The 27772-nt window shown below is 35.9% G+C and overlaps 6 protein-coding genes and 1 long non-coding RNA gene across 7 annotated transcripts; 3 read left to right on the top strand and 4 right to left on the bottom strand.

Annotated features, from left to right (window-relative positions):
* Window positions 1–15: 15 nt before the first annotated feature.
* On the top strand, window positions 16–1089 carry LOC108833481 (protein LURP-one-related 5). The gene is made up of 2 exons (XM_018606901.2): window positions 16–357; window positions 456–1089. Exons 1-2 carry the CDS (start codon window positions 130–132, stop codon window positions 849–851), a joined length of 624 nt encoding a protein of 207 aa, XP_018462403.2. The 5' UTR covers window positions 16–129; the 3' UTR covers window positions 852–1089.
* A 748-nt stretch (window positions 1090–1837) lies between these two features.
* Window positions 1838–2990, bottom strand: LOC108847057 (protein NRT1/ PTR FAMILY 8.3-like). Its single transcript, XM_056994133.1, has 4 exons — window positions 2946–2990; window positions 2528–2621; window positions 2194–2411; window positions 1838–2012 (listed from the first exon to the last, which is right to left on the bottom strand). Exons 1-4 carry the CDS (start codon window positions 2988–2990, stop codon window positions 1857–1859), a joined length of 513 nt encoding a protein of 170 aa, XP_056850113.1. The 3' UTR covers window positions 1838–1856.
* A 666-nt stretch (window positions 2991–3656) lies between these two features.
* LOC108847058 (uncharacterized) lies at window positions 3657–5284 on the bottom strand. The gene is made up of 3 exons (XM_018620225.2): window positions 4584–5284; window positions 4101–4273; window positions 3657–4000 (listed from the first exon to the last, which is right to left on the bottom strand). Exons 1-3 carry the CDS (start codon window positions 5169–5171, stop codon window positions 3838–3840), a joined length of 924 nt encoding a protein of 307 aa, XP_018475727.1. The 5' UTR covers window positions 5172–5284; the 3' UTR covers window positions 3657–3837.
* Window positions 5285–8143: 2859 nt separating this feature from the next.
* LOC108847059 (uncharacterized) lies at window positions 8144–10158 on the top strand. Its single transcript, XM_056993566.1, has 2 exons — window positions 8144–9547; window positions 9639–10158. Exon 1 carries the CDS (start codon window positions 8224–8226, stop codon window positions 8905–8907), a length of 684 nt encoding a protein of 227 aa, XP_056849546.1. The 5' UTR covers window positions 8144–8223; the 3' UTR covers window positions 8908–9547; window positions 9639–10158.
* Window positions 10159–10466: 308 nt separating this feature from the next.
* LOC108847060 (molybdate transporter 2) lies at window positions 10467–12147 on the top strand. The gene has a single exon (XM_018620227.2). The coding sequence runs from the start codon at window positions 10599–10601 to the stop codon at window positions 11970–11972; it is 1374 nt and encodes a 457-aa protein (XP_018475729.1). The 5' UTR covers window positions 10467–10598; the 3' UTR covers window positions 11973–12147.
* Window positions 12148–13026: 879 nt separating this feature from the next.
* Window positions 13027–15212, bottom strand: LOC108847061 (gibberellin 3-beta-dioxygenase 2). The gene is made up of 3 exons (XM_056994202.1): window positions 14550–15212; window positions 13791–13928; window positions 13027–13553 (listed from the first exon to the last, which is right to left on the bottom strand). Exons 1-3 carry the CDS (start codon window positions 15032–15034, stop codon window positions 13094–13096), a joined length of 1083 nt encoding a protein of 360 aa, XP_056850182.1. The 5' UTR covers window positions 15035–15212; the 3' UTR covers window positions 13027–13093.
* A 1260-nt stretch (window positions 15213–16472) lies between these two features.
* LOC130499737 (uncharacterized) lies at window positions 16473–16831 on the bottom strand. Its single transcript, XR_008938613.1, has 2 exons — window positions 16731–16831; window positions 16473–16651 (listed from the first exon to the last, which is right to left on the bottom strand). It is a non-coding gene; the product is annotated as an uncharacterized LOC130499737 (long non-coding RNA).
* Window positions 16832–27772: the final 10941 nt, after the last annotated feature.

The raw sequence follows: 27772 nt of genomic DNA, 5'->3' as shown, positions 1-27772 counted from the left end.
TGCACTCGTTGTCTTCCATTTCCCCCAACTCTCTCACTTGTCTTATAAGTATCAAAAGCTTTACAAAGCATATCATCACTCAGAATCGGAGTTTGAGTTTCTAACTTGGAACCAATCAGCAGTTCGCAAATGAAGGGTGGTTTGCTTGTGGACAATAAATTTATAAACGGGCAAGACCAGAACCTGACTGTTCGGAAAACTTCTCTCTTTTTCGCCGGAGATGGTTTCACGGTTTACGACTGCAAGGGCACTTTGGTCTTTCGAGTGGACTCTTACGGTGGTCCCAACAACCGCGACACCGATGAGGTTGTCCTCATGAACGCTCACGGTCGCTGTCTCCTAACCCTCCGACGAAAGGTACCTACCTATAGCTCCTTTTTATAGATAAATAAATAAATACTGTTAAAAGTCGGATATATATAGTTGTGTTCTAACTCTGTTATTTTTCTAAACAGAGGCCGAGTTTGCGACGGAGATGGGAGGGGTATCTCGGGGAGAGAACAGACGGTCAAAAACCGATATTCGGGGTGAGGAGATCGTCCATGATCGGGAGGAACAGCGTGACGGTGGAGGTTTACGAGTGCAACGAGTACTTGATCGAAGGAAATTTCGGGCAAAGGAGCTGCACGGTGGTGGAGGCGGAGACGAGGCGGAAGGTGGCGGAGATACGTCGTAAAGTGGATGCGTCAACGAACGTGATGCTTGGGAAAGACGTTTTCTCGTTGAACGTGAAGGCCGGTTTTGATGGAGCCTTTGCCGTGGGATTGGTCCTTGTGCTTGATCAGATCTACGGTGACGATTACGTCGAGGTTGGTGAAGAACAGGTGCACCCTTACGCAGAAGATCGTTGACTTCTTCTTTCTTTTCTTTTTTTTCCTTTTGGGTGGGAACCAAAAACGAGTGGAAATAATACTAATATCTATCTAGTTGCGAGTTTCTGTCGACTTGAAAGGAACGATCTGGACAAAATATTTCTTGTCTGTCACTTGCTGTGAATGAATTTGATTTGAATTACCTAAGTTACAGCTGTTTAATTCGGATAACATAAGGTTTAAACGTCTTAAGAAAAGAGTTAGTTGTTGATTAATATTTTCTTTTGTCAATTTAATACTACCTTTTTTGTTGGTGAGGTAGGCAAAAAGTTATAGGTTATCTCGAACGAGTTCAGAATTTACATTAGTCAAAAGACGAAGCTATCACACATAAAGGATGTGTCACATCTACTTTTTCTTTCAATTGGTCATAGGACGGTTAAACTATAATCCAAATCCATGGGAATCAGGGATATGATTAATTACTTCTTCACTTAATTAGATTGTAAGTTGTTGACAAAAAATAAAGCAGAATCGAACTTTGGCTTTCTGACACAAAGTAATGTCACAGTGAAACATAAATTGAAATTTATTACTCCCTCTGTTTTTAAATAATACATGTTTTGAGATTTTTACACTTTTTAATAAAACATATTAAAATTTACTTATTAGTGCATAGTTTTTTGTTATTTTATATTTCCTATATTTCTAAACCAATAAAATTTCAAGAAATGCAATTAATGTTTTTGAGATTCACAATTATTCATAATTAATTGACAAAAATTACATTGAAAATATGAAAAATACATCTTTGTGAAACAAAAAAAATTCCTAAAACATACATCTTTTAAAAAACAGAGGGAGTAATCAATATTTATGGAGATTATGTCATAAAGATACTTAGAGCATCATTATCTCTAAAACCCATTAAGATCTCTTAATCATTTGTTAAATAATAAATAGTATGTGTTAAAAACTTTAGTTAAGAGACACCTAATTTTTGTCCTCCATTACAAGTTTTTAAATTAGAGTTCTTAAAAAAAATTAGATAAAGAACTTGTGTTTGATCTTGTGTTTAGATAAAGAACTTTGAGATGGAAGAAAGAAGAAAGAACTTAACATGGAATGTTTGATGAATACACTTTGTGAGTCCGTGACACGGATGCTCCCAATACTTGTGTGTTGCAAGAGAGTCCAATCCTGAAACAAACAACAACATGAATCAATAACCAAAAGCAAAAACAAGCACAAGAACGAGAATCATGAAACATAACAACAAGAAACAGAACAACAAGAATCATGAAACATAACAGCATATCATTCTCAATACTGAAACAGAAGATGAACACGAACAAGAAACAGATACAGAAAAAGTGCTTACGATGAAGTAAATGCCGGAGAAACAAGTGATGGTCCAGTAATGACCCCAGTAAGCATCGGCTAAGACAGCTCCAATGAGAGGGGTGAGATAACAAGTGCCTTGCCATGTGGTGACGTTTCTAGCAGCGGAAATGTTTCCTTGGTGGAGTTTAGTGGTGAGGTAAGTGATCAGGTTCCCAGCGATACCATAGTAAGCTAGCCTCTCACAGCATTCTTTACCTACACATCAAAAAGATCATCTTCAAAAGGTTAGAGACAAAGCAAGAAAACAAACTCTTTTTTTTTAACATAACAAAAGCATAGCAATGAAAGAAAGAAAGTTTTGTTTTGCTTACCGAGAATGAAAGGGCAAGCTTTCCAGTGGAGAGAGACAGAGAGGAAGAGAGGAATGCGAAGAGACGTCTCTTCTTTTGCTTGATTAAGAGATGTCTTCCGTGGTTATTACATTTTTAAAAAATCTCAATTACACTAAGAAACCTATGTAAGAAACATGGATAATGATGCTCTTAGATACGCAAAAAAATAATTAAATAACTTTTTATAAATCATTGTTTTGAATATTTCAAATCATGAAAAATTACTCTAAATATTTTATTTAAGATGTTTAATGACTTTTCATGATTTTGAGATATTTACGACTAGTTTATGTATGCACATTTAGTTTTAAAAAAGTATATCGGGAATTCTGCAATAGGGATAGTCTCATAATCTATGTGTTTGATCTCATTTTGTTCAGATTAACAACCCCTGAACGTGACCGCTTAATCGGCACCGAATACGCTTAATCCACACACACATTTAGCTTAATGAAATCGACTATGAACTCACGTTGGAAGAGACTATTTACAATGCTTGGGTTTCCGGCAAAGAGATGAAACCACCTTTTTCGACCAAAATGAAATCGACTATGCACACCTCTTTTCTAAAAGCATCGTCTTTTTTCCTGGAATGGTCTCTATGTCATTGGACCGAGACCCTCTTGATGGCCCAGTAGTGTTGGAGGTTTCTTATGTCAGTCCAGTGGGTCAATACTCAGGCGAAGTCCATATTTATACTTATCCCGCCAACCACATCAAGTCTAGTGTACAAAGGAGCAAACATCAGAAGTTGCAAACAAAGGATTAACGACAGGATTGTACGGGAAAGCAACACTGACTGTTCTTTAACAAATTTTTTTTTAAATTCTTTCTTATCCATTATGTTGAATAATCGACTTTACAGTTGTTGAGATTAAAAAGAGAGAAGAATTACAGATTATTCTGCATGTTTTGTAAATGTTAAGCAAGAAACTATTCAGTCTTAAAACTTGCCATTGTCTTTCTCCCACATCTTAATCACTTACAACCAAGAAATTTGACTTTAAGGCCTAAATGTTCTAGTAACTCAATATAGTTGTGACTGGTTAAGCTTTGGTATGTACTTGCTGTCTCAATTTGAATAGTCGTAATTGTGTAAGTTGTCAGAGACAGAGAAAACATATATACTGCTGCATGGAGAAAATATAGCCATCCACATAGCCATCCATATATTTGGAGTGTACAGAACATATCCAGATTCTAATGTAGTAATATTACACACGCATACAAACATGCATATTGCATATTTGTTTGGATACTACTATAGATGAAGGTCTACATAACTGTGTTTAGGACTGTGTGGAAATAGCAGATCGTTGGAAAAAGTCACGGAAGGTGGTAGTTGAAGGCATGCTGCCAATTTCATCACTCATTTTCTCTTCTTCTCCATCTACTTCATCTTCGTCTTCCTCCACATCCCACAGAAACCTTGCGTAGGAAGCTTGTACGTAGCTGAACCATTATTGTAGTATTGTTATCATAATCTTTAGTTAGTTAAAATAATTATCCTAAACTATAATATGGTTATATAAAGTAGATGTTGCAATATTACCAATCTTCGGGGGACATTTGGACAGCTTGTTGGAAATAGGACTGTGCTCTTTTACGATCACCGTGGTTATGCAAAATGAGATCCGCGTACAGCGAGAGAACGTTTCCGTCGTTTGTGTTCTCCAAAATTGCTCTTTCACAGTACTCTTCTGCTCTCTTCATATCTCCTCTCACCTGTTCATATACATACATGAAGATACACGTACGTGTATATATATATTATCAAAGATGGAGTATTGTTTTGAACAAAAAGAAAGGTGGAGTATTGTTTTCTCTGGTCATTTATTTATTTATTTATTTTAATCCTTTTTTAAAACTAAACATTAAGTTTTTGATTTTGTTACACTGGTCACAAATATCCATGCAATAGATACTTTACACGTGGATGATTTCTACTAAAATATCCTGTATAAAAGAAACATTAAAAACAGCTAAGAAATACCTCTTTTTAAAAAAAAATTGACCAAATCTATACTCAACTTACCTCTTTCAAGAACTTTGCGTAGTTCCCGGTCAAAAGAGAGTTTCCAGGATTCAAGCTGATCATCTCCCTGTAATACACATCCGTGGCGTCCTCACTTCCACCACCGTCAACGCCACTTCCACCGACACCGCCTCCCGTACATATCTTGCCACCGCTGCTTCCCATACCGTCACCACCACCACTCACAAGAGTCTCCAGACAATCATCATCATCATCACTAACCTTCTCTCCTAGTCCAGAGCTAGAGAATAGCCTTTCCATTAAAAAGGTCGACGAAGGATCTAAAATCTTTCTCCGGTAAGCTGTTCCATGGGAACTTTCATCTAAAGATGACCTTCGTTGCCTGCGTGATATTACGTTATTTCCGTCGTGTTCATTGTTAGTTGATTTAAGAACACTCTCCTTGTGCTCAGAGAGAGTTTGGTGCAATAGCTCCCCTGTGTGTCCGTCTATAGACTTTGAAGAGAGAATAGACAACGATCTGTTTCGGCGTTGGAGCTGCGACTCGGGCTCCGGAGATGATTCTTTCGAGCAATGTTGTGGAAGCCACGAGTTCAGTATCGGAGCAGATGTGCTTCTCAATAACATGATTGATCACTCTGTTAATTGTTTTATATTAAAAACTCCATTAAACTAAAACCGTTTATGACTCTCTTGATGATAATATGTGTAGTCTAGTAGGGGTCTTTATATAATGGTAAGAGCCGCATAATTAATTTTAGACTACTGTAAAAGATAAGTGTATATATTATTGGTCTCAAGTCGACACCAGCCAAGAGAAAAACAATGAGAAATTATAATTCTAACGGGGCAAAAGATTGGTCGATAAAGATCGCAGAAAAACCCTTGGCGTCTGATACTTTGACACGTTGACCATAACCACATGGGCAAGTGTGGAACCCACGTCCCACCCTTTTGTCCCCATCAGTACATAGTTTCTTACAGAAAAACTGACGGTGCTGGGTGAAGCAACAGATAGAGACAAATGCTAAAAGTAACTGTCAGCAACAGTGTTAATCTCAGATCGAGACAATGCTTGACACGTTTTTTAGATTTTAGCTGACGAATGGAGACATTATACGGCAAGCGGTGAGAGATATCTGATTGCTTCACATTCATCATCACTCTCATGCTTTGATCAACTGGCGGGGGCTCTGTTTCTTTTGTCACGCTATGATATTCAATGTATTCAGTAGATAATAACGTTTTAAGGGTTTCTTGAAAGCTTTGAAGAAAAAAAAAAAGATACATGCATGATCATCCACTATGTACGTACGTTTCTGATCTTTTATAGATGCCAGTACCTGATAAATAATTGAATGATTTAGAATGTTACTACAAAATTAATATACCAATCTGATTGGTCCTCTATACCTAATCTGTAGGTGGTGGTGCATGTAAAAAGAATCGATGCATTTTTTCTGAATGGTCCATTTCGATCATGGGCATGTCATTGTCGAGGTTCATTGATCTTAAAGAAACTGTAGTGGCTGGTGGGCTCGGATTAACTACACAGTTTTCCATTTTTCTTAGCCCAGCCCTAACACAGAATACATTATCCTCTTTATGTTAACGGCCCCCACAGAATACATCTAAGATTCATACCAGGCCTTCTAGTGGCCGTTAAGTTCCCAGATTATATCTTTCTTTTCTACTTTACGAGCCCAACTCGAATATGTTTTCATCCAGGGGGCAACCACAATCAATTTAATTTTGGTGGTCCACTGATATAACTAGAAAGAAAGACATTAATACAAAGGTCCATTCAATATCAATATTGTGGCAAGGTTACGGAAGTTATACGGTCAAAGGTTAGTCATTTTGGCATATGTATTGACTTGTTCATGCAGCCATTTCTTTAGTTTTCTGTTTGTATTTGGATAATGACATTTTAACTAATTACCATAAACTGTAATTAGGTAAATGATATTTGTTATTTTTTTTGTAAAAGGATATTTGATATTAATAACGTTACAATTTGTTTTCTCAAAACTTATACAGCTATACCTATGTAACTTTGTAAAAAAAATTACTGAACAAGTTAAAAATTATCAATCTGGCAACTTACTTTTTCTTTTACTAATATCAACATCTAGTTTAAGAAATAAAACGTTGATACCAAATAATTTAAGTTAACATAATAATATACGTGCATAAGTAAAAAGTAAGATAATTTTATTTAATTTGACAAAAATTTAAAATATGAGGCTGAGTTTTATATATTAAGCTAATTAAGCCTTTTCAAAACTCATACGCTGAGTTTTGTGCTGTAACTAAAATACGAGTGTAACTAATAGGATTTTACTTGTTAAACTTTTACTAGGTGGATGTTAATAATAAAAGAAATAAAGAAATGTAAAAGAGTAATAAATTGTTCTTTGTTAATTTTGGCTATTATTTATAATCAAATAAAATAAATATACAATTTTAAAAAGATTAAATTTTAAAAATAACATTTATTATTAATATATATTTAGTTTATACTATCTAAGCTTCTTTAAAATGAGAACTTATTTTTGTGCAACCTTTAAAATGAGTTATATAATTATTTTCAGCTTACCATTTGAATGAAACATTTCCAACGTATTATATAAAGAAAAAATATTAAAAACGATTGAAAGTAATACTATTTTTTATAAAATAAAAGTTGACTAGTATACAATCTAAGTATTGTGGGTGCCGTGTTAAATATATAAAATTTGTAATTAAAATTCTTGTGAAATAGTTTTAAAAGAATCATATTTAAAGTACAATAACTGTAACTGGATTTATTTGTTTAATAGTTCAAAAATAATAAGAGAGAATGAGATTTGTATAGTCCCTCTTTCCTTTTATCAGTTGTTAGTTAGTTTGATAAAAAGATATATTTTCTTGAGAAGATATACTTTTTCAGTAAAAAAAAAGACAATACACTTTTTTTTTCAAATTGTTTGTTTACAAACAAGAAAATGTTGATTTCTTTGCTTTTGGTCATCCCATTGTAGAGAAACTCCATAATTGTCAACAAAGAAAAGACAATTTTGGTTGTCATTGGCAAAAGGAAAGAGAGGAAAGGGTGTAGAGAAAGAGAGGGGTGTGATAGTAAATTGGAACAGACGGGGGCAGCTTATAAAAGGAAGACAGAACTCACACAAACAGGCATTCACCATCTTCACCGCTTCAGACGAAACTCTCTCCGAGGAAAAATAAAAAAATCAATAACATATCCGAAGCTAAGGTAATTGTCTACCTTTCTCGCTCGTGGTTTTTTACTTGTTTCATCATCCGATCTCATTGATCTAATGAAGTTGTGTACTTTGTGAGTCTGATCAGAAAAATTATAATCTTTCGTTAGACTACTAGTAGCATTGAATAGTATAATCCGTTTCGGTCAAAATTGTGATTCTGAATTAAAATGCGGTGGTGACGTCTTTAATGAGAGATGATCATCGGAAAACAGTTTTTTACTCTTGTTTGTTTGTTTGGGTGATAAGTAATTATTTTGTTCATCAAACCGTGCTGTTGTATTTGATTCATGAAATTTGCTTCTTCTTTTTTTGCTTAAACATATCTGTATAAAAGACTGATTTGAGCCTTAAAAGAAAAGGTTTTGAAGTTGATTTTCTGATGAATGTTGAAATGATTTAGCAACAGGGGAGAAATGCCCAAGGAGAGACCAACGGCAAGCAACATGACGAGAGTGTCACCGTACCCGCTTCACTCTTCAAGGACTCAAAGAGAGATCCAAGCTGAGTCGCCTATCCAGAATCAAGGCCCGGGCGAGTGGGAGGAGATCAAGTGTGTAATCTGCATGGAACCTCCACATAATGCGGTCCTCTTGAAGTGCTCTTCCTTCTCCAAGGGATGCCGTACTTACATGTGCGACACCAGCGGTCGTCACTCCAACTGTTTCAAGCAGTACAGAAGAAAAAACAGAAACCGGTTTACCAAGGCCATACGGTGTCCTAACTGCAGAGGAGAGGTTAAAGAGACGATGAAGGAGTCGGGTGCAAGGAGATATCTGAATGCAAAACCGAGGTCATGCGCTTTTGAGGGATGCACCTTCTGGGGGAGTTATAGTCAGATAGAGAAGCACTTGAAAGCTGATCATCCCCGTTTCAGCAGAAGACCCTTGGTAGATGCAGTGAGACAGCGGGCGTGGGATGAGATGCAGAGAGGTGGTGAGTACACTGAAATCATGACTGCAGCGGGTCTTCCTCCTCCTCCTCATCGGCTGATTCAGATAAGCGTGAATGGAGTGGTTCGGAACTATTTATTTACGGCTCCTTCGCCTCATATGCCAACAAGAGTGGATATTCAAGCCGTGGCCATATTTCCCAGTTAGTTGGACTCCATCCTAAATTTGAATCTTGTTCATAGTTTTGATGTGTAATAGCTTTTTGTTGATGTCTCAATAGCATCATCCCTTAAATGTTTTAGGTGGTTCTATCATATATATATATATATATATGTATGCAGCGGTTTCAACCCAAAAAAAAAAAAAAATACTAAAGTTAAAATTTATAATAAGGAGGCAGACAAGAATCTGAGGGAGAGGGAGAGGGAGAGCTTTAGTCTCTAATATTCATCCAATCACACTAACGAAAGGGAAGGACCCTCCTCGGGAAAGTGTATATGGAGCAGAGCAATCAAAATCTCAGAATACATGCACAGATTAAAGCAAGAAACAATATGTGGTATTCACAAAAACCTGGTTTCACGATCTAACAGCGTATATATATTGTCAAAATCCAATGATCAATCAATCAATCGACCCCATTCAGAATCAAAGACAATCAATCAATCCGTGTGGATCGAGATCTGCAACTTACCTGCAGCCGTGAGAAAACAGAAGCGGAAACCGAGGAGCCGAGCGAGAGAGAGAGAGAGAGAGAAAGGTGACTCAGCCGCGAGATTGATTTCAGATTCTTCTTCTCCACACATGAAAATTGAAATAATGCTTCTTCGCCCGTGCGACTCTTTTAGTACGTGCCAGTTTTCCCGCATTTCTTTTTACTCCAAATTTCAAAAATATTATCTTTTTTTTTTAAATTGGATTTGACGTGTGTGGTGCAGGTTAAAGGGAAAGCTGCGATTGACGTGATCTTATGCAATCCATTGGGGAAATCAGGGGGGTGCACTAATACAGCAGTTCATGATCTTATCATTTGGATCACTAGCCAATTCAACACCCTACCTAGGAATGATCTTGTTGGTCATTGTCACTGCGTGGTTAGCTGCAGCTAAGTCGCTGGAGGGACAGTTCAACGCTCTGCGGTCTGAAGAAGAGCTGGAGAAGGAAATGGAGAGAGCCTCATCTGGTGAAGATCCCAGTTGTGTCTCAAGACGAAGGTTCCCTTGGAGAAGAATCTTCAAGCAGTTCTTCACCTGAGAAATCGGCTCCCACCAACATATATAAGAAGAGTGCTTTTGATATTTTGTTTTTTAGGGGAAAGGAATCAAGGATGAAATCAACAAAAAAAATAAGATTTTGAGAGTACGAAAAAAAGAGACTAATCTCTCTCTCTCTCTCAAACAATCTCTCATTTGCACGCCCACTTTTTCTTTAGTCTGTAGCCATTCTTTTTCAGTTAAATCTGGTCTTACGTTCCAAGATAAAACTTGCGTGTATATTGTTAAATAAGCTCTATAGATTTAGTTCAACTCAGAAAATTTTCATGGTAAGAAATAAGTATGAGTGGAGTTAGGTATGTTTTCATTCGAGATATTGTGCGGGCAGGGCATAGCCGGGGAAGGCCAAGAGCTTTAAATGTTTTGTCTGGACAACATGAGTGGAATCTAGATGTAAGGGCCTCAGCGCAATTTTAAAAACTGAAAAGGACCAAAGATGCAAATCATAGTAAATATTAAATGGTTGATACTTGATACTACTGGCACGTCGATAACAAGGACTCGTCGACTGTCTGAAGAGCCGTCTTTTATCCAACTTCTCCGGGGAGAGGGACCATTCCCAATTATTTTTAAAAAAAAAAAAATAGTTTTGACAACACAACACAGAGAAGAAGAGAACCAATCATGGAGACAACGACGACTCCTCTTCTCCACGACCGATGCGGGTGGCTCCGCCGTCGTCTCCGCCTCAAGAACCCTCTTTCCTCTGAACTCTCCGGTGCCGTCGGTGATCTGGGCACCTTCATCCCAATCGTCCTGACCCTGACACTAGTCTCGAATCTGGATCTCTCCGCCACTCTCATCTTCACTGGATTCTACAACATCGCCACCGGCCTCCTCTTCGACATCCCTATGCCCGTCCAGCCTATGAAATCCATCGCCGCCGTCGCCGTCTCCGAGACCCCCCATCTCACCCCTTCTCAGATCGCCGCCGCCGGAGCATCCACCGCCGCAACGCTCCTCCTCCTTGGCACCACCGGAGCCATGTCTTTCCTTTACAACCTCATCCCTCTCCCGGTGGTACGAGGAGTCCAGCTTTCTCAGGGTCTCCAGTTCGCCTTCACCGCCATCAAATACGTCAGGTTTGATTACGACACTGCCACTCTCAAGCCCTCTTCTTCCCCTCGCTCCTGGCTCGGTCTCGATGGCCTTATCTTGGCTCTAGCTGCTCTCCTCTTCATCATTTTGTCCACCGGCTCCGGCAACGACAGAGACTGCGCCGGAGATGGAGATGGAGATTTCGCCGAGAGTTCCACCACCAACGAAACCCAATCTCGCCGGAGGAGACTGCGTCTTCTCTCTTCGATTCCATCTGCGCTAATCGTGTTCCTTCTCGGGTTAGTTCTCTGTTTCATACGTGATCCATCGATATTCAAAGACCTTAGATTTGGTCCATCCAAGTTCAAGATCCTGAAAATCACTTGGGACGATTGGAAGATCGGGTTTGTGAGGGCTGCGATTCCTCAGATTCCACTCTCTGTGCTCAACTCTGTGATCGCCGTCTGTAAATTATCCAATGACTTGTTCGACAAGGAACTATCAGCTACTACTGTCTCCGTCAGCGTTGGTATGATGAACTTAATCGGGTGCTGGTTTGGCGCCATGCCCGTTTGTCACGGTGCTGGTGGTTTAGCTGGGCAGTATCGGTTCGGCGCAAGGAGTGGTTTGTCGGTTATCTTTCTGGGTGTCGGGAAACTGGTTGTGGGTTTGGTGTTTGGGAACTCGTTTGTGAGGATTCTGAGCCAGTTTCCGATCGGAATACTGGGGGTTCTCTTGCTGTTCGCAGGGATCGAACTTGCCATGGCTTCCAAAGATATGAACACGAAAGAAGATTCTTTTATCATGCTGGTCTGCGCTGCTGTATCAATGACCGGCTCAAGCGCAGCCCTAGGCTTTGGTTGTGGAGTTCTTCTTTACTTGCTACTCAAGCTAAGAACTCTTGACTCTTCCTCGGTTGCTCTGTTTTCCCGGTCAACTGATGTTTCACCGGTTGCCTAACTTACCTTGAGGTCTTCTTCTCTCAGCCTCAGTTCAGCCTCGACACCCTTATTGCTCTGTTTTTTTACGGTCCCTTAATTTTTAAATTCCAAGAGTGTATTGTCTCGATTGCAAAAAGATATGTTGAACCCTTAACCAATGTTTATATAATAAAAGTCTATAATTAAGGGACTTACTTAGGAATCTCTAAAGTAAAGAAAGCAGCAAAATCATACTGATTGATGACGCATAATAGAGCCGAAACCGGATCTCTCTTGACGATTGTTCCCTTCTACAAAGGATACGTTTTTGCACTCACTGGTCAACTTATTCTATACCGGTTACCTTTTTCTATAAATAGCAGGCTAAGTGTTCTATGTTTAAATTATAGACTAATCTTTAAAGCTCATCATCACCTACCTAATAACCTTTTGGTTATCTGCTCCAATGGACTCACATGAAGAGCAATGCTTGACCCCACATACACGCAATCGAAATTCTTGACCGAGTTTGGTTAACTATGTGTAAATGTGTGTTTCCTTTATCTTGTCCTTTTGTGGGATTAATTAGTACAACACCTGCTTATTGGATAAATACACGTTAATAAAGTTCTGTTATTACGTACATGGTAAAATTCCAATTTCCAATTCAACCTAATTAGGCAATTTGATTCGATCCACGTATTATCATTAGCAAACAGCCAAACAGTGCATCGTTTGAATAGCAAATATTTGTTTCTATATATTCATTACGTAATATTACTTATTGACTAAAAGTGGTATGTGTGATTCCATTTTCTAGTTGAAACAAGTGTGTTCATGCATGGTGTGAGTTACAATTTCTTTCTTTTTTGTCACTAGTACTTATTTTTTCGAAACACTTTCACTAGTACTTTATGGAGCTTTTAATGACCCCGGTATTTTATTCCTTTAGCAAATACTAGTAAATTGCATAAGAACAAAAATATAGTAAGCTGTCACATTTTAGATTTTTTGGGGGGAATATCTTTGATTTTCATGTGTCCTATCTATAGATAAGCTGATAAAGTGACTCATGTAATGAGAAACCACACAACTAAAATTTCAATAGTCATATTATTATTCAGATAAAAATGTACATTAAAAACAGTAGAAAAGTAAACATCAAGAAATCTGGTCTGAAGATGGATAGTTTCTAATAAAGGAAAGAGACTGATTAAAATGCGTAGCTTTGGTTACAAGGTACTGTTTCCATGTGAGAGATGGATAATGAGGAGACTGCAGAGAATCAATGAGTTTGGGAAGCGGAGAGATCATTTGCTCAGAAGGTGGACCCCACAGGTAAGCCATGGAGAAGCGAGATCGGAGGTGGTTAACCCTAGCTCGGTGAAGAACGCTCTGAAATATTCCGTTGGTCAAAATGTGCAGTAAGTCACCGACGTTGACCACTAGTGATCCAGGGACAGGTGGCACGGTGATCCAGCCCACGTCATCCCTGAAAACCTGGAGACCGGCGGTGTTGTTCTGATACAGGATGGTCATGAGAGTTGAGTCGGTATGTGCCGCAAGGCCCATTGCTCGGTCCGGTTCTGGGCATAGTGGATAATGGTTTAGTTGGATAGCCAGTGGCGGACCCAGAGATTTATTTTACCGGTGTCACATATATATAATTTTTAAAAACAAAAAAATTATGGTGTCATTGGGGGATTGAACGTGGGTTTATGGGGTGTCAAAGAGAGCAAAGCAACCATTTTTGCTACAGATTCTTTAGAATACTCTATACAATTTCATTTATTTGACTATTTTAGGGGTGTCAAGTGACCCCCCTCAGACCTTAGTAGATCCGCCTCTGTGGATAGCTGCTTCTGCCCCTTGAAAGTCTGAACTCATGCCAGCCGATTCAATGTCGTTTTCTTCGACTCCCAGTGAACCCAATGCTAACCACATCAACTTTGCTGCCAACTTTTGCATATGTTCTTCATATTCTTTCATAATTTCACTGTAGAATCGATGTATCAGAAAACTAGAAATGTATGCGAATGGTCAAATATAGTTTTTGAGACAGTGATAGGTCGATCAGCTTTTTTTCTGCTATAAATGACATATATAGTGTTGTTACTTTACAGATACACCACTGATATCTGAGACAGAGATAATCTTTGGTGGGTCCATCAACTTTCATTGTGTTTTTTACTAAAGGCAAAATATTACTGTTTGTACTTTTCCTTTTTCGGATCAAACCTACTCGAATCCATCAGAAGTCAACTGTAAAGTCATGTACTACAGTCATGTACTAACGTCCACATACCTTTTTTTGGTCGAGTCTATTTTTCCTTTTTTGGAGAAAGTGTGCTTAATTATATGTAGATTTTTTGGGTTCATTTGATGAATGACCATATTGTGAAAATATTAGATTTGCAGTAAGAGATTAGAAAGAAATAGGATAGGAATAGAGAAGAGATGTTATGGTTAGTTGATGAAATATAGTTTTTTTGTTGGTAATATAATCAAATTTGTAAACTATATGTAGATTTGTTATAAGACGATGTGTTACTATATACATACGGTCTGCAGTTATATAAGAAAACAAATCTTGATAAAGAAAAGATAGTGGATATACCAGTATTTATGATGATACCCGGGCCAGAGTTTATGGAAATGGTTAAGTGGGGAACCAATAACTGTGAAACCTTCGGACCACATTTGCTTGTTGAAGAAAGAAGCAATGGGAGCAACGCCGTAGCCAGAGATGGTATCGTCCCCTCTAGCCGCCTTAAGCTTACGGTGGACGGGAAGCCGAAAAAGATTTTCTGTAAGTAGCTCAATATCTTCGAGAAGTCGTAAGGGCACGCCGTGGTTGGTGATCTGGAACGCTCCCCACGTGGTACAAGCATGTCCAACGCGAGTGGCTACGTGGGGACGGGAGAGGTCAATGAACGGGAGGGATGCGTTGGAGTTGGAGGCGGAAGCGGAGAAGAGGAGATCGTCTTTTGCGGTCCACGTGTAAGAGTCTGGGAGGTAACTAAGGGATCTGAAGTCGGGTAAGTTTGAGGATTGGATGTGAATGGGATGCGTTCTATACACATGACTTAATGTTGAGTTCATGATGGTATAAAAGGTTTGTGGACGAAGTATTAGAATGGTAGTATATCTTTTTTAGCTATTTCCCTTTTGGTATGAATATGATGTTTGGTGGAGAAGAGGAGTAGGAGTCGGAGAGTATTTATAGTAGTCAAGACTGAAGATAAGAGTATTTGATAGGTGAACATAAAAGCTCCTTTTAGTCCATTCTTACTGGTTATAAAAAAAATATCCATTTTCTGTTGTTTAGATCATTTATTTTCTTTTAATACTATATCTGCCAGTAGACAACTTTGAAAAAGGCAATCCTTTGTACGTTTATAAGATAACAAAAATTATAGTCTGGTGACTTCTTTTCAACATTTGTTTTATTGAAAACCTAACAGCATTGTCAATATATGTAACAAATAATAACAACGACTAAAAAAGAAATTTAAGAATGGTTTATTTTATTTTGTTTCTTAATATGATTATTCAGAACCATATACTACAATAGTTCTATGTACTCAATCTAAAGCTAGACCCTAGTACATTTACTAAGCTAGCTTAAAACATTTTGTTGTTATTTTACTAAGAAAGAATATCATATCGTTATATAATTTGGAAAACCACTATTACTCAAATTTACCCTTTAAAAAGAAAAATGGCCTTTCGCGAGATCACTCATATGCCATGGGGGCCATGGCTGCACACCAAACGACAAACTCATATCTCTTCCGTCAACAAACGTCCATTTTCGTCGCTGTAAGAGCACTTTCAATGGAGATTTTTATCCATTGGAATTCTAAACCTAATATATATGTGTAGGGTTCATTTTTTTACGGAAAAATTAATTTTGAATTGAATTTCCCGTAAATTAGTAGATTCTACAATTACATATGCAGATATGATATATACATACACATATATGTAGGTTTAGAATTCCAATAAGTAGAAACCTCCTTTGGAAGTACTCTAAATTAACATAAATCTAAGAGGAATTGTTTGACATCAAGCATACGTCATAGACCGAGATCCATTATTCACTTACGCTTTCCAGTTTCCAATCAAATGAGTGAGTAAAATTTCTCACGATTATCAATACTACGTAAGTTATACGTATCCCACCATGTATCCTTTCAAGTTTAATATAATGATAGTGTTATGTTAAAAAAAAATTATACGTACAATAACTTATGTTGTATGTTGTTGTGTTGGGTTTCAACACAAGAACACGTGAACACAAGAATAGAATCTCCAGCCTCAGCATAGAGAGACCCAAATTCTGCTCAGCTCGTCTTCAGTTGTGGTTCACTAACTAGATTTCCCATCTCCTAGATATTTGATTCAAGTTTGTATCTTTTTAGATATGTAAGACCAGTTGGTCTACTGAGTTAAAACTCTGTATAATTCTTATTTTTCCTGCATTTTTAATAGAAAAATCTTTGTCAAAAAAAAAAAAAAAACACAAGAACACGTTGCATGTACAAACAAATTCTATATATGAAAAGCATGTCCACAATATATACACATAACTAAATACATAATGCATATAACACATGGACATGCACAACGCCACTTGCAATTCCATTAACGTCGGTGTTCCTCAGGCGATCATGATTTCCATTTCTGTTTTCATATCCTCGGGCGCGAACACAGTACCTGTACTTGTATTCAAACATTTTATTACATATATCACAATATATGTTAATATACTTCTTTAACAATCTGAATCGCATACCTCTGGCGTTTTTCTTGGTCGTTGTATCCATTCAATATCGAACATATATTATAACAACTCAGTTAGGAGTTGAAATGCCTTTTTCTGCATGGTTGATAATGGTCCACGTTGAAATAGCGCCTATCTTTCATTTCCTTTGGACATATTTGGGTTTTTATACTATTACAAATTAATTATTTCCAAAGCACCACTAACGTATTGAAAATATATGTCGGATTCGAGCTCATCACTCATAACTCACAACTCAAGGTTGGTTAATTTCATTAACTAATTAGAGGGTTTCATATATGCTAGCTGCTCAGTATTTTGCATCCAGTTTTAAACAATAGTTTTGTTTTGACTTATATTCCATGCTTACTAGTCTCCTTTCCGAGAGAGTTTGGAAAAAATAAATGTAACACTTGAATTTGGTTAGGAGATGTATACTCTATGCAACGTCGCTAGTGATATAACTTGGTTATTAGTATATAGTATACCTTAGGAAAATTATTTCTTAACAGTATTTATTTGTAGGTGAATCATGAATGTGATTGATTAGGATTCCAAGCGACCGACTGACTGAACTGTGTGAGCAATAAATATATACAAAAAATCAAGAAACATACACATAATGAACATAACTTCTGTTGATCTTGTCTTTTTAAAAAAAAAATGAAATTATTGCTGTTGATCTTGTCTATTATCGTATTGATGATTAGCATTAGATGGAGTTTTTTCTGTTTATTTGTTTTTATATGGTTTAGATGTTTACTTAGAAATGTATTCCTTAAAATCTTAGAAATTGGCTTTGTCCGCTGAGTTGTGTTGGTCTAAAATAACATGACACTCAATATTATACCCATCGTACTAATTAATTGAGAAATATCATTTTCGTATTCTTCCCTTTTAGTTCTAAACTTTTAAGTAAAGGGCTGGGTATTAACGCAAACATATAAATAAAGTATGTATGCATCTAGATGATTAGTTTTTATTTAAAAGGTCACTATTATCTCTAAAAGATAGTTTAAGAATTCAACCCTACATTTAAGTCGCCACTTTTCTACCTTAAATTTCTCTACATTCAGGGTCCTCAGATATGGGTTGTACTTGTATATGACTGACGAATGTAAAGTGTTTATGAAATGCATGTCTGTTCTTTGACATTTTTAAGGAAAATAATAGGACAAGACTTGGGTTCACCCCCTATGGTGAACCTTTAAATTCACCACCTCTCTAATAACCAATCAAAGTGCCAACTAGATTAATGATAAAATAATTTTAAAAATAAATATTGTCATATTTAATAATGCTAATGTCACTATTTAATCTTTAAACTCAAACTTTATATCCTAAATCCGAATTCTAAGCCCTAAATTTTAAATTATAAACCCAAACTCTATACTCTAAACCTAAATCTTAAACCCTAAATCCAAATCATAAATCATAAACCAAAAATTCTAAACTCTAAACCCAAAACTATACCTTAAACTCAAACCTTAGACCCTAAACCCAAATCCTAGACTCTAAACACAAACCATAAACCCTAAACCCAAGCCGTAAACCCTAAACCCAAACCCTAAACCGTAACCCAAACCATGAACTCTAAATCCAAACTTTAATTCTTAACTTTAAATTTCAAAAAAACAACATCAATATTAATCCAAATATTTAGGGTATAGGGTTTGGGTTTTGTATTTACGTTTTGGGTTTAGAGTCTAGGATTTGGGTTTAGGGTATATGTTTGAGTTTATAGTTCAGGTTTTGGGGTTTATGATTTATGGTTTGGGTTTAGGGTTTAAGATTTGGGTTTAGGGTATAGAGTTTGGGTTTATAATTTAGAATTTAGGGTTTAGAATTTATATTTAGGGTATAGAGTTTGAGTTTATGGATTAGATAGTAGCATTAGCATTATTAAAATTGAAACTATTTATTTTTTTAACTATTTTGATGTTTGAAAAATTATTTAATATTTTTTAATCATTAATCTAGTTGGCACTTTGATTGGTTATTAGGGAGATGGTGAATCTAAGATTCACCATAGGGGGTGAACCCAAGTCTTGTCCAAAATAATATATGTTACTTATTATATTAGAAAGGCGTATGATATTAAAAAAAAAAAAATTGGCTGGACAATAATTCACCATGAATACCTTATCATTTATAAACAATCGAGCTGTAACTTTTTTAAATACGGAAAAGAGATACAAAACATGACAAGTTCCAGTGTAAAGAGATCTGAAGAACGAGATACAAAAATTGCTGCAAAATTTGGTAGATCGTGGGAAATTCAGGGTGATGAATATGATGGCACATAACAATTCAAAAATTGCCAACCCGTCTTGTCTTACTTTCTTTGATTGTATTTGTACTTGTCAGAGATTGGATATTTCGAAATATGTACAAGTTAAAAGAAATAGTTGTCAGGATTAGAAATAAAAAACAAGAGTGAACAAGTAAAGAAAGTGGATGCTGAGAAAAAGTATGATTGGGGCCTCTTCCAGGGGCGGACGTAGTAAGGGACGTACGGGTCACGTGCCCCGTCTCATTTTTCATTTTTTAAAAAAACAATTATAGTTAATCTAGGTTAGTGTCCCTTATCTACTTATAACATATAGTGAAAAAATTTATTTGTCCCCGGTTAAATGCAGTTCTAGATCCGCCACAGGCCTCTTTGGCTCCATGATAATACTATATAATATGATAATAATTAATCCACTTGAACTGAAAAAGCATATGTAGATCATCCGCGCGGAGAAGGCAGCTCAATGATTCAGGAGGAAACTCGAGAAACTGGTCCTATTACCAACGGTGCTCCCTTGTCTCTTTACATTTTCATAACCAGCGAAAAAAATATTTTATACACAGTTTTGACCGGTAAATGTTTTTGTCAACCATAAAGATTATATAAATATTACAATCTTTGTCTGAACCCCAAATAACAAAATACAATCCTTGTTCGAATTGGAATCTAGTTCTACATTTTTTAACACGATCCTTTCATTGCTGATTCTGCTGTATTTTGGCTCCAGTGTAGTTTCCTGCTACCTCTTGTCTCTGGGAATATCTAAGAGGTTGATTGTTTACAGATTCTAAACTAGTTTTTGGTTTTTGTTTTTAGAAAAACCAATTTTTAGACAATTAAGTTTTTAAAGAATTAGATTCCCTATATTTTAGGGAAACTGGTTTTTAAGATAACTGTAATTTTCTTAACAAAAACCAAAATCCAAAATTTCTTGGTTTTTTACCTATAACTTACGTCAGTTTTTGATTTTTTTTTTTGGAATTAAAAGTGTTGCTACATTTATGCACTAAAATAGGAAAAAATAAATAAAATGCCAACTACTATATACAAATACATTTAGTAATAATAATTTGTTTAACATACATAACACAGAATAATTTATATTAAGAACATTCTTTTAAATTTGTCATTAAAGCTCAGAATAATTTATATTAAGAACATTCTTTTAAATTTGTCATTAAAGCTAAATTAGTTGTTTAAACTTACTTTTACTTAGAGTCTGTATGTTTTGTTAATTACTAACTTCAAAATAATTCAGATAAAAATTGAAAATTGTCAGTAATACAAAATTATTTATTTATTTATTTGAAGTTACTAATTATAATTACAAGAATTACATATATATATATATTAGTAACCTTTTATTTTATTTAGAGAAATGAGATTTTTTATTTTACTATTTGATACCTATAAGTTATATTTTATATCCATTTGGTTTTACTTTATATTAACTAGGACTAGAAATAATAGTTTTCTTTTAATATTTCATACTTATAAAATATTTTTTCTATTCTTTTAAATTTTACTTAGTATAAATAAGATTAGGAATATTTCCTTTTACGATAGTTTTCTTTTTATTTGCAGTATTTATTTTAAGATAATTTTATCAAATATTTTTATGTTTGTTTTGTATAATATTATTTTATATTTTACTTTTGCAGAATAAATATTTTACTATTAATAATATTTTTGTTTTATTAACTTTAGAATCAAAAACTAAAAATTAGAAACCAAAATCTAAAACAACCATTCATGATTTTATAAAAACTAAAATCTACTACAAAATCAAAAACCAAAAACTAAAAACTAAAATCTAAAAACCAAAAACCAAAATCTAAAAACTAGAAACTAAAATCTAAAAACCAAGGAAACAATCATCACCTAATACTCGCCGGCTTTGTATCTCAACCCCGTATTTCCTCTTGTTCATCAAGGAATCTAGTTCTACGTATACTATTCACTTTAGTTCAAAAATTTGAAATCACATTCGACATTTGAATTAATGTATTTTAAATTATCTTTAATGGTATATAAGAATCATTCTAATTTTTTTAATTTTAGCTTGGTAAAATTTCATATACTACATAGAATAGTAGAATTAACATTATCAAATCTTCATTATCTAGAGAAACGAAGAAATTGAGGTTCCAAACTCTTTGACCATCATCTTATGTTAGTGCTTGATGCAACTATACACTAAAACTAGATTTTCATATTTTTGAAAATTTTCCAAAATCCGTGGGTTAACACCCCTTCTAAAATAATGAGTTTTCGGAAAATGCTCTATATACTGAAGTTTATACTCTTCACTTTTGTCTAAAAATTTGAAACCACATTCTACATTTGAATTAATGTATTCTCAACTATCTTTCATGGTATATAGGAATCATTTTAATTTTTTAATATTTAGTTTGGTAAAATTTCATATACTGCCTATAATAGTAGAATTAGCATTATCAAATCTTCATTATCTAGAGAAACTGAGACATTAGAGGTTCTAGCTATTTGACCATCATCTTATGTTAGTGCTCGATGAAACTATACACTAAAACCAGATTTTCATATTTTTGAAATTTCTCCAAAATCCGTGGGTTAACCCTTCTAAAATAATGAGTTTTCCGTAAATGCTCTATATACTGAAGTTTATACTCTTTGCTTTTGTTTAAAAAAATTTCAAACCACATTCAACATTTGAATTAATGTATTTTAAGCTATCTTTCATGGAATATAGAAATCATTATAAACTTTTAATATTTAGTTTACTAAAATTTCATATACTTCCTAGATTAGTGGAATTAGCATTATAAAATCTTCATTATCTGGAGAAATGGAGACAAAAGAGGTTCTAATTTTTTTTGCCATCATCTTATGTTAGTGCTCGATGAAACTATACACTAAAACCAGATTTTCATATTTTTGATTTTTTTCCAAAATCCATGGAATAATCTCTTCTAAAATAAAGAGTTTTCGGTAAATGCTCTATATACTAAAATTTATGCTCTTCACTTCGTTTAAATATTTCAAACCACATTATAAATTTGAATTAATGTATTTTAAACTATCTTTCATGGTATTAGGAATCATTATAACTTTTTAATATTTATTTTACTAAAATTTCATATACTGCCTAGATTAGTGGAATTAGCATTATCAAATCTTCATTATCTAGAGAAACGGAGACAACAGAGGTTCTAAACTCTTTGAACATCATCTTATTTAGTGCTCGATGAAACTATAAACTAAAACCATATTTTCCTGTTTTTGAAAATTTTCCAAATTCCATGGGTTAATCTCTTCTAAAATAAAGAGTTTTCGGTAAATGCTCTATATACTGAAGTTTATGCTCTTCACTTAGATTAAAAATTTCAGACCACATTCTAAATTTGAATTAATGTATTCTAAACTATCTTTCATGTTTTATAGGAATAATTCTAACTTTTTTTTAATATTTATTTTACTAAAATTTCATATACTGTCTAGATTAGTGGAATTAGCATTATCAAATCTTCATTATCTAGAGAAACGGAGACAACAGAGGTTCCAAATTCTTTGAACATCATTTTATGTTAGTTCTTGATGAAACTATATACTAAAACTAGATTTTCATATTTTTGAAAATTTTCCAAATCCGTGGGTTAACCCCTTCTAAAATAATAAGTTTTCGGTAAATGTTCTATATACTGAAGTTTATATCTTCACTTTAGTTTAAAAATTTCAAACCACATTCTACATTTGAATTAATGTATTCTAAACTATCTTTCATGATATATAGGAATCATTCTTTTTTTAATATTTAATTTACTAAAATTCATATATCGTCTAGATTAGTGGAATTAGCATTATAAAATCTTCATTATCTAGAGAATCAAAGACAACATAGATTCTAAACTCTTTGACCATCATATTATGTTAGTGCTCGATGAAACTGTACACTAACACCAAATTTTATATTTTTGATTTTTTTCCAACATCCGTGGGTCAACCCCTTCTAAAATAATGAGTTTTCGGTAAATGCTCTATATACTGAAGTTTATAGTCTTTGCTTTTGTTTAAAAAATTTCAAAGAACATTTGAAGTAATGTATTCTAAACTATCTTTCATGGTATATATGAATCATTATAAATTTTTAATATTTAGTTCACTAAAATTTCATATACTGCCTAGATTATTGGAACTAGCTTTATAAAATCTTCATTATCTAGAGAAACGGAGACAAAAGAGGTTTTAAACTCTTTGACCATCATCTTATGTTAGCGCTCGATGAAACTATACACTAAAATCATATTTTTATATTTTTGAAAATTTTCCAAAATCCGTGGGTATTTGAATTAATGTATTCTAAACTATCTTTCATTGTATATAGGAATAATTCTAATTTTTAATAATTAGTTTGGTAAATTTTCATATACTGCCTCGATTAGTCGAATTAGCATTATTAAATCTTCATTATCTAGAGAAACGGATATAAAAGAGGTTATAAACTCTTTGACCATCATCTTATGTTAGTGCTTGATGAAACTATACACTAAAACCAGATTTTCATATTTTTGAAATTTTTCCAAAATCCGTGGGTTAACCCCCCTTCTAAAATATTGAGTTTTCGGTAAATGCTCTATATACTGAAGTTTATACTCTTCACTTTAGTTTAAAAGTTTCAAACCAGATTCTACATTTGAATTAATGTATTTTAAAATATTTTTCATGGTATATAAGAATCATTCTAGTTTTATAATATTTAGTTTACTAAAATTTCATATACTGCCTAGATTAGTGGAATTAGCATTATAACATCTTCATTATCTAGAGAAACGGAGAAAAAGAGGATCTAAACTCTTTGACCATCATCTTATGTTAGTGTTCGATGAAAATATACACTAAAACCAGATTTTCATATTTTTGAAATTTTTCCAAAATCCGTGGGTTAACCCCTTCTAAAATAATGAGTTTTTGGTAAATGCTCTATATACTGAAGTTTATACTCTTCACTTTAGTTTAAAAATTTCAAACCACATTCTACATTTGAATTAATGTATTCTAAACTATCTTTCATGGTATATAGGAATCATTCTTTTTTTTTAATATTAAATTTACTAAAGTTTCATATATCGTCTAGATTAGTGGAATTAGCATTATAAAATCTTCATTATCTAGAGAAACAAAGACAACATAGATTCTAAACTCTTTGACCATCATATTATGTTAGTGCTCGATGAAACTGTACACTAACACCAAATTTTATATTTTTGAAATTTTTCTAACATCCGTGGGTCAACCCCTTCTAAAATAATGAGTTTTCGGCAAATGCTCTATATACTGAAGTTTATACTCTTTGCTTTGTTTAAAAAATTCAAAGAACGTTTGAAGTAATGTATTCTAAACTATCTTTCATGGTATATATGAATCATTATAAATTTTTAATATTTAGTTCACTAAAATTTAATATACTGCCTAGATTATTGGAACTAGCATTATAAAATCTTCATTATCTAGAGAAACGGAGACAAAATTCATTATCTAGAGAAACGGAGACAAAAGAGGTTCTAAACTCTTTGACCATCATCTTATGTTAGCGTTCGATGAAACTATACACTAAAATTGTGACAACCCGTCCCGTGGAACACCTGCCCATGGACCCCAGGTTCACAGCGCTGCAGCGCACCGACCCCAACCCCTCCATTATGAGATCTCACTATCTCCATAATTAGGTTGTTGCAGCTCAATTGGTGACAGCTTGTCCTGTGGGAATGCTGTTAAAGGGTGAGGACCTGGGTTCGAGTCTCACCAACAACCTAATTATGGAGATAGTGAGATCTCATAATGGAGGGGTTGGGGTCGGTGCGCTGCAGCGCTGTGAACCTGGGGTCCATGGGCAGGTGTTCCACGGGACGGGTTGTCACAAGAAAAGTCGACTTTTATGTAACAACCTGTCCTGCGGAACCACCCGTCCGTAGACCCAAGCTCACAGGACAAGCTGTCACCAATAGGGTATGGGGACCGTACCCTATTTTGGAGCGGATTGGAGCAGTGGCTTATAAATTGCAGTTATCAGCAGAGTTATCAGACTTTCATGATGTGTTCCACGTGTCTGTTTTGAGGAAAGTTGTGAGAGAGCCATAGCTTATTTTGCCTCAGCCGCCGAGAGATCTTGGTAAAAATTTGTCTGCACCTTGTCAGCCAGTTGAGATTGTTGAGCGTCAAGTGAAAGTTGTTCAGGGAATGATGACCAGTTTGGTCAAAGTCCGTTGGGAAAGAGACGGGATCCAGGAGGAGACCTGGGAGACCGAGGCTCATATGAGGATTGATTTCCCAGAGCTCTTTCAGGATGGTACTGGACAGATACCACATGACTTAAATTCGGGGACGAATTCTTTTCAAGTGGGGGAGAATTGTAACGACCCAAACTCTATGGCCCGTCAAAGCCCATTAGGTTTGCAGGAGTCTATTGGTGAGCCACCTATATAAACCATTATTTCTCATTATTTTATTATCCAGAAATCCTAAGTGTCAAAACCTTGCAGAGATAGAGCCGTCGCCTCAGTCTGAGATCGTACCGCCGACGTCACCACGTCCAGAGTCGAGATCGGACAGTTTCACCACCGATCCCAGCCGAAGGTAACTCGAAACCGCCGTCCTTTATTTGGAAGTTTATAAACGATTCTTAAATCGATCATAACTCGTTTACCGTATGGAATTTCGTGATTTTAAGACCACAATCGTGATCCTGACGTCGAGACGAATCCGGAGCTAGAAGATCAGCCGCAGACCACCGCCGACGCGCCTTCACGCGCCTCCACGCGCCGCCGCACCACCGCGCGGTGCATCTCACGCGCCGCCGCCTGTCGCCGCTGTTCGCCGGAGTCTTCGCCGCCGGTGACTGCCCCGGTAAAGCCGCCGCCGCTTTAGTCGCTGCCGGCGACCGGTCTCCGGTGACTCGCCGGCTGACTCGCCGACTCGCCGGTGACTCGGTGACTCGGCTGAGTCGACTCGGCGAGTCAAACCGTTGACTGGTCAAGCCGGTTTGATTTGATTTGATTTCGGTTTGTTGGTTATTGAGAATTGGATTTCGGTTTAGGTTAACCGGTTTGTAATTGATTTGAATCTGGTTCAATTGAAATCGAATCCGGTTAAGGAAAACCGGTTGGTTCAATTCGATTTTAAATGGGTCAATGATTGACCGGCTTGGGTCAGAGTTGACCGGGTTGACCTTTGACCTGCGGGTTGACTTTTGACCAGATTCCCGGTTATCCGTTTTTGACCGTTCGAAGGGCGTTCTGACTCGATTTTTCTCCCTGATTTCAGATTTGGAGTCGTTTGAGCAGTTGGAGTTCATAGCTACTACTTTTTCTCATTGCTAAGGTGAGGGCTATTCTCGTAATTTCTCGTACACGATTTAGGATCTCGAATATGTATAATTTATTTCTAATATGTATAGTCTGTGTGAAATCGAGTCTGTCATTGCTTGTTTAGTTTAGGTTGCTTGCTTAAACCGGAACTAGGGTGCTAGATGATTCAACGATACTTGTCTTTTGTAATTGATAATTAATTATTTAAATAGTATATCTAGACGACTAGGATGTTAGCCGACCACGGAGACATAATTCTGTGTGCCGGCCGGAGACCAGTAGATTTGATGATTTGATGATGTGATGTGGAGATGCTGCGGCACAGCTTAGTCGACCTGTTGTGCCAAGGCTTCGAGGTCGATAAATCGTCTACGGGCGTGTGTTACCGAGCACTTTGTCGGCGGAGTTTTGGCCCTTTATTGGGCAGCGGGTGTGTATTCCGCTAGGACCATTGTTTGATTTATGGGTACTTTAGGTGCCGTGTTTGCTATATATTAGTATTAAATTATATATATATGGAGTGGTATGTCTAAGTCAATGAAATTCGGGCTTAGCATCCCATACCTCACTGAGTGACTCCCATGTTACTCATTCCTCATTTTTCCTCCCTTTCAGGTGAGACAGACGAGTAGGAGACTGATCGGACAGCTGGTGTTTCTAGGCGTTTTCATTGTTTTTATTCTCAGACTTATATTTTATTATTCTATTATTTTCGGCGATTATTTCAGTATTTGAGTTATTGGATTTATGGATTTATTTCGTTATTTATATGAAAGTTGACTTTGAGACTTTTATTGGATTTTGAGACACAATTGTGGTTTGGTAACACGCCGGTGTCGGTTGAGGATGAACCGGGTGTTACAATTTGGTATCAGAGCTGGTTAGCCGTCTCAGTTCTGACCTGAGAGGCGTCTTGAGATCTGTCGTGGGGCGCAACGAGGACGTTGCGTTTTTTGAGAGGGGGTGAATTGTAACATCCCGAGTTGTGATATATGGAAAGGCTTAAGAGAATTGATTTGGCTACCTATGTCACAAAAGTTGACTTACCTTTTCCGTCACACATCCGTTTAGAACTCCAGAGTTAAGCGTGCTTGGGCTGGAGTAGTGAAAGGATGGGTGACCTATCGGGAAGTGATTCGCGATACCGTGTAAGTGAGGCCAAAGCACAGGGAAAGGTCGGGTGGTGATTGCAGGGTCAGTAAACAATGATTTCGAGCCTTGCAAAATTAACGACCAACCGTCGGATGGGATAGGGCCCACGGGTCGAGAGAGCGGGCGTGGGTGGCCTATTAGCCGTGGGCGGACTGGGCGTTTACAAAAATCATATTTTTTATATTTTTGAAAATTTTCCAAAATCCGTGGGTTAACCTCTTCTAAAATAATGAGTTTTCGGTAAATGCTCTATATACTGAAGTTTA

Source organism: Raphanus sativus, chromosome 9, assembly GCF_000801105.2.
Source record: "Raphanus sativus cultivar WK10039 chromosome 9, ASM80110v3, whole genome shotgun sequence".
NCBI lineage: Eukaryota > Viridiplantae > Streptophyta > Magnoliopsida > Brassicales > Brassicaceae > Raphanus > Raphanus sativus.
This window is presented reverse-complemented; position numbering and strand designations above follow the sequence as displayed.

Bases quoted from the DNA above. Each gene is read 5' to 3' on its own strand.
- LOC108833481 (XM_018606901.2), top strand. From the start codon at position 130: ATGAAGGGTGGTTTGCTTGTGGACAATAAATTTATAAACGGGCAAGAC. The intron at 358-455 runs GTACCTACCTAT...TTTTCTAAACAG, and splicing joins TCCTAACCCTCCGACGAAAG to AGGCCGAGTTTGCGACGGAG.
- LOC108847057 (XM_056994133.1), bottom strand. From the start codon at position 2,990: ATGTGTGTGTGGATTAAGCGTATTCGGTGCCGATTAAGCGGTCAC. The intron at 2,622-2,945 runs GTTCAGGGGTTG...TAACCACGGAAG, and splicing joins GGTGCCGATTAAGCGGTCAC to ACATCTCTTAATCAAGCAAA. The intron at 2,013-2,193 runs GTAAGCACTTTT...TGTTTGTTTCAG, and splicing joins TCTCCGGCATTTACTTCATC to GATTGGACTCTCTTGCAACA.
- LOC108847058 (XM_018620225.2), bottom strand. From the start codon at position 5,171: ATGTTATTGAGAAGCACATCTGCTCCGATACTGAACTCGTGGCTTCCA. The intron at 4,274-4,583 runs GTAAGTTGAGTA...GTATATGAACAG, and splicing joins ACGCAAAGTTCTTGAAAGAG to GTGAGAGGAGATATGAAGAG. The intron at 4,001-4,100 runs GTAATATTGCAA...ATAATGGTTCAG, and splicing joins CAAATGTCCCCCGAAGATTG to CTACGTACAAGCTTCCTACG.
- LOC108847059 (XM_056993566.1), top strand. From the start codon at position 8,224: ATGCCCAAGGAGAGACCAACGGCAAGCAACATGACGAGAGTGTCACCG.
- LOC108847060 (XM_018620227.2), top strand. From the start codon at position 10,599: ATGGAGACAACGACGACTCCTCTTCTCCACGACCGATGCGGGTGGCTC.
- LOC108847061 (XM_056994202.1), bottom strand. From the start codon at position 15,034: ATGAACTCAACATTAAGTCATGTGTATAGAACGCATCCCATTCACATC. The intron at 13,929-14,549 runs GTATATCCACTA...TCGATTCTACAG, and splicing joins GGGTATCATCATAAATACTG to TGAAATTATGAAAGAATATG. The intron at 13,554-13,790 runs AGCTATCCACAG...GGGTCCGCCACT, and splicing joins GACTTTCAAGGGGCAGAAGC to GGCTATCCAACTAAACCATT.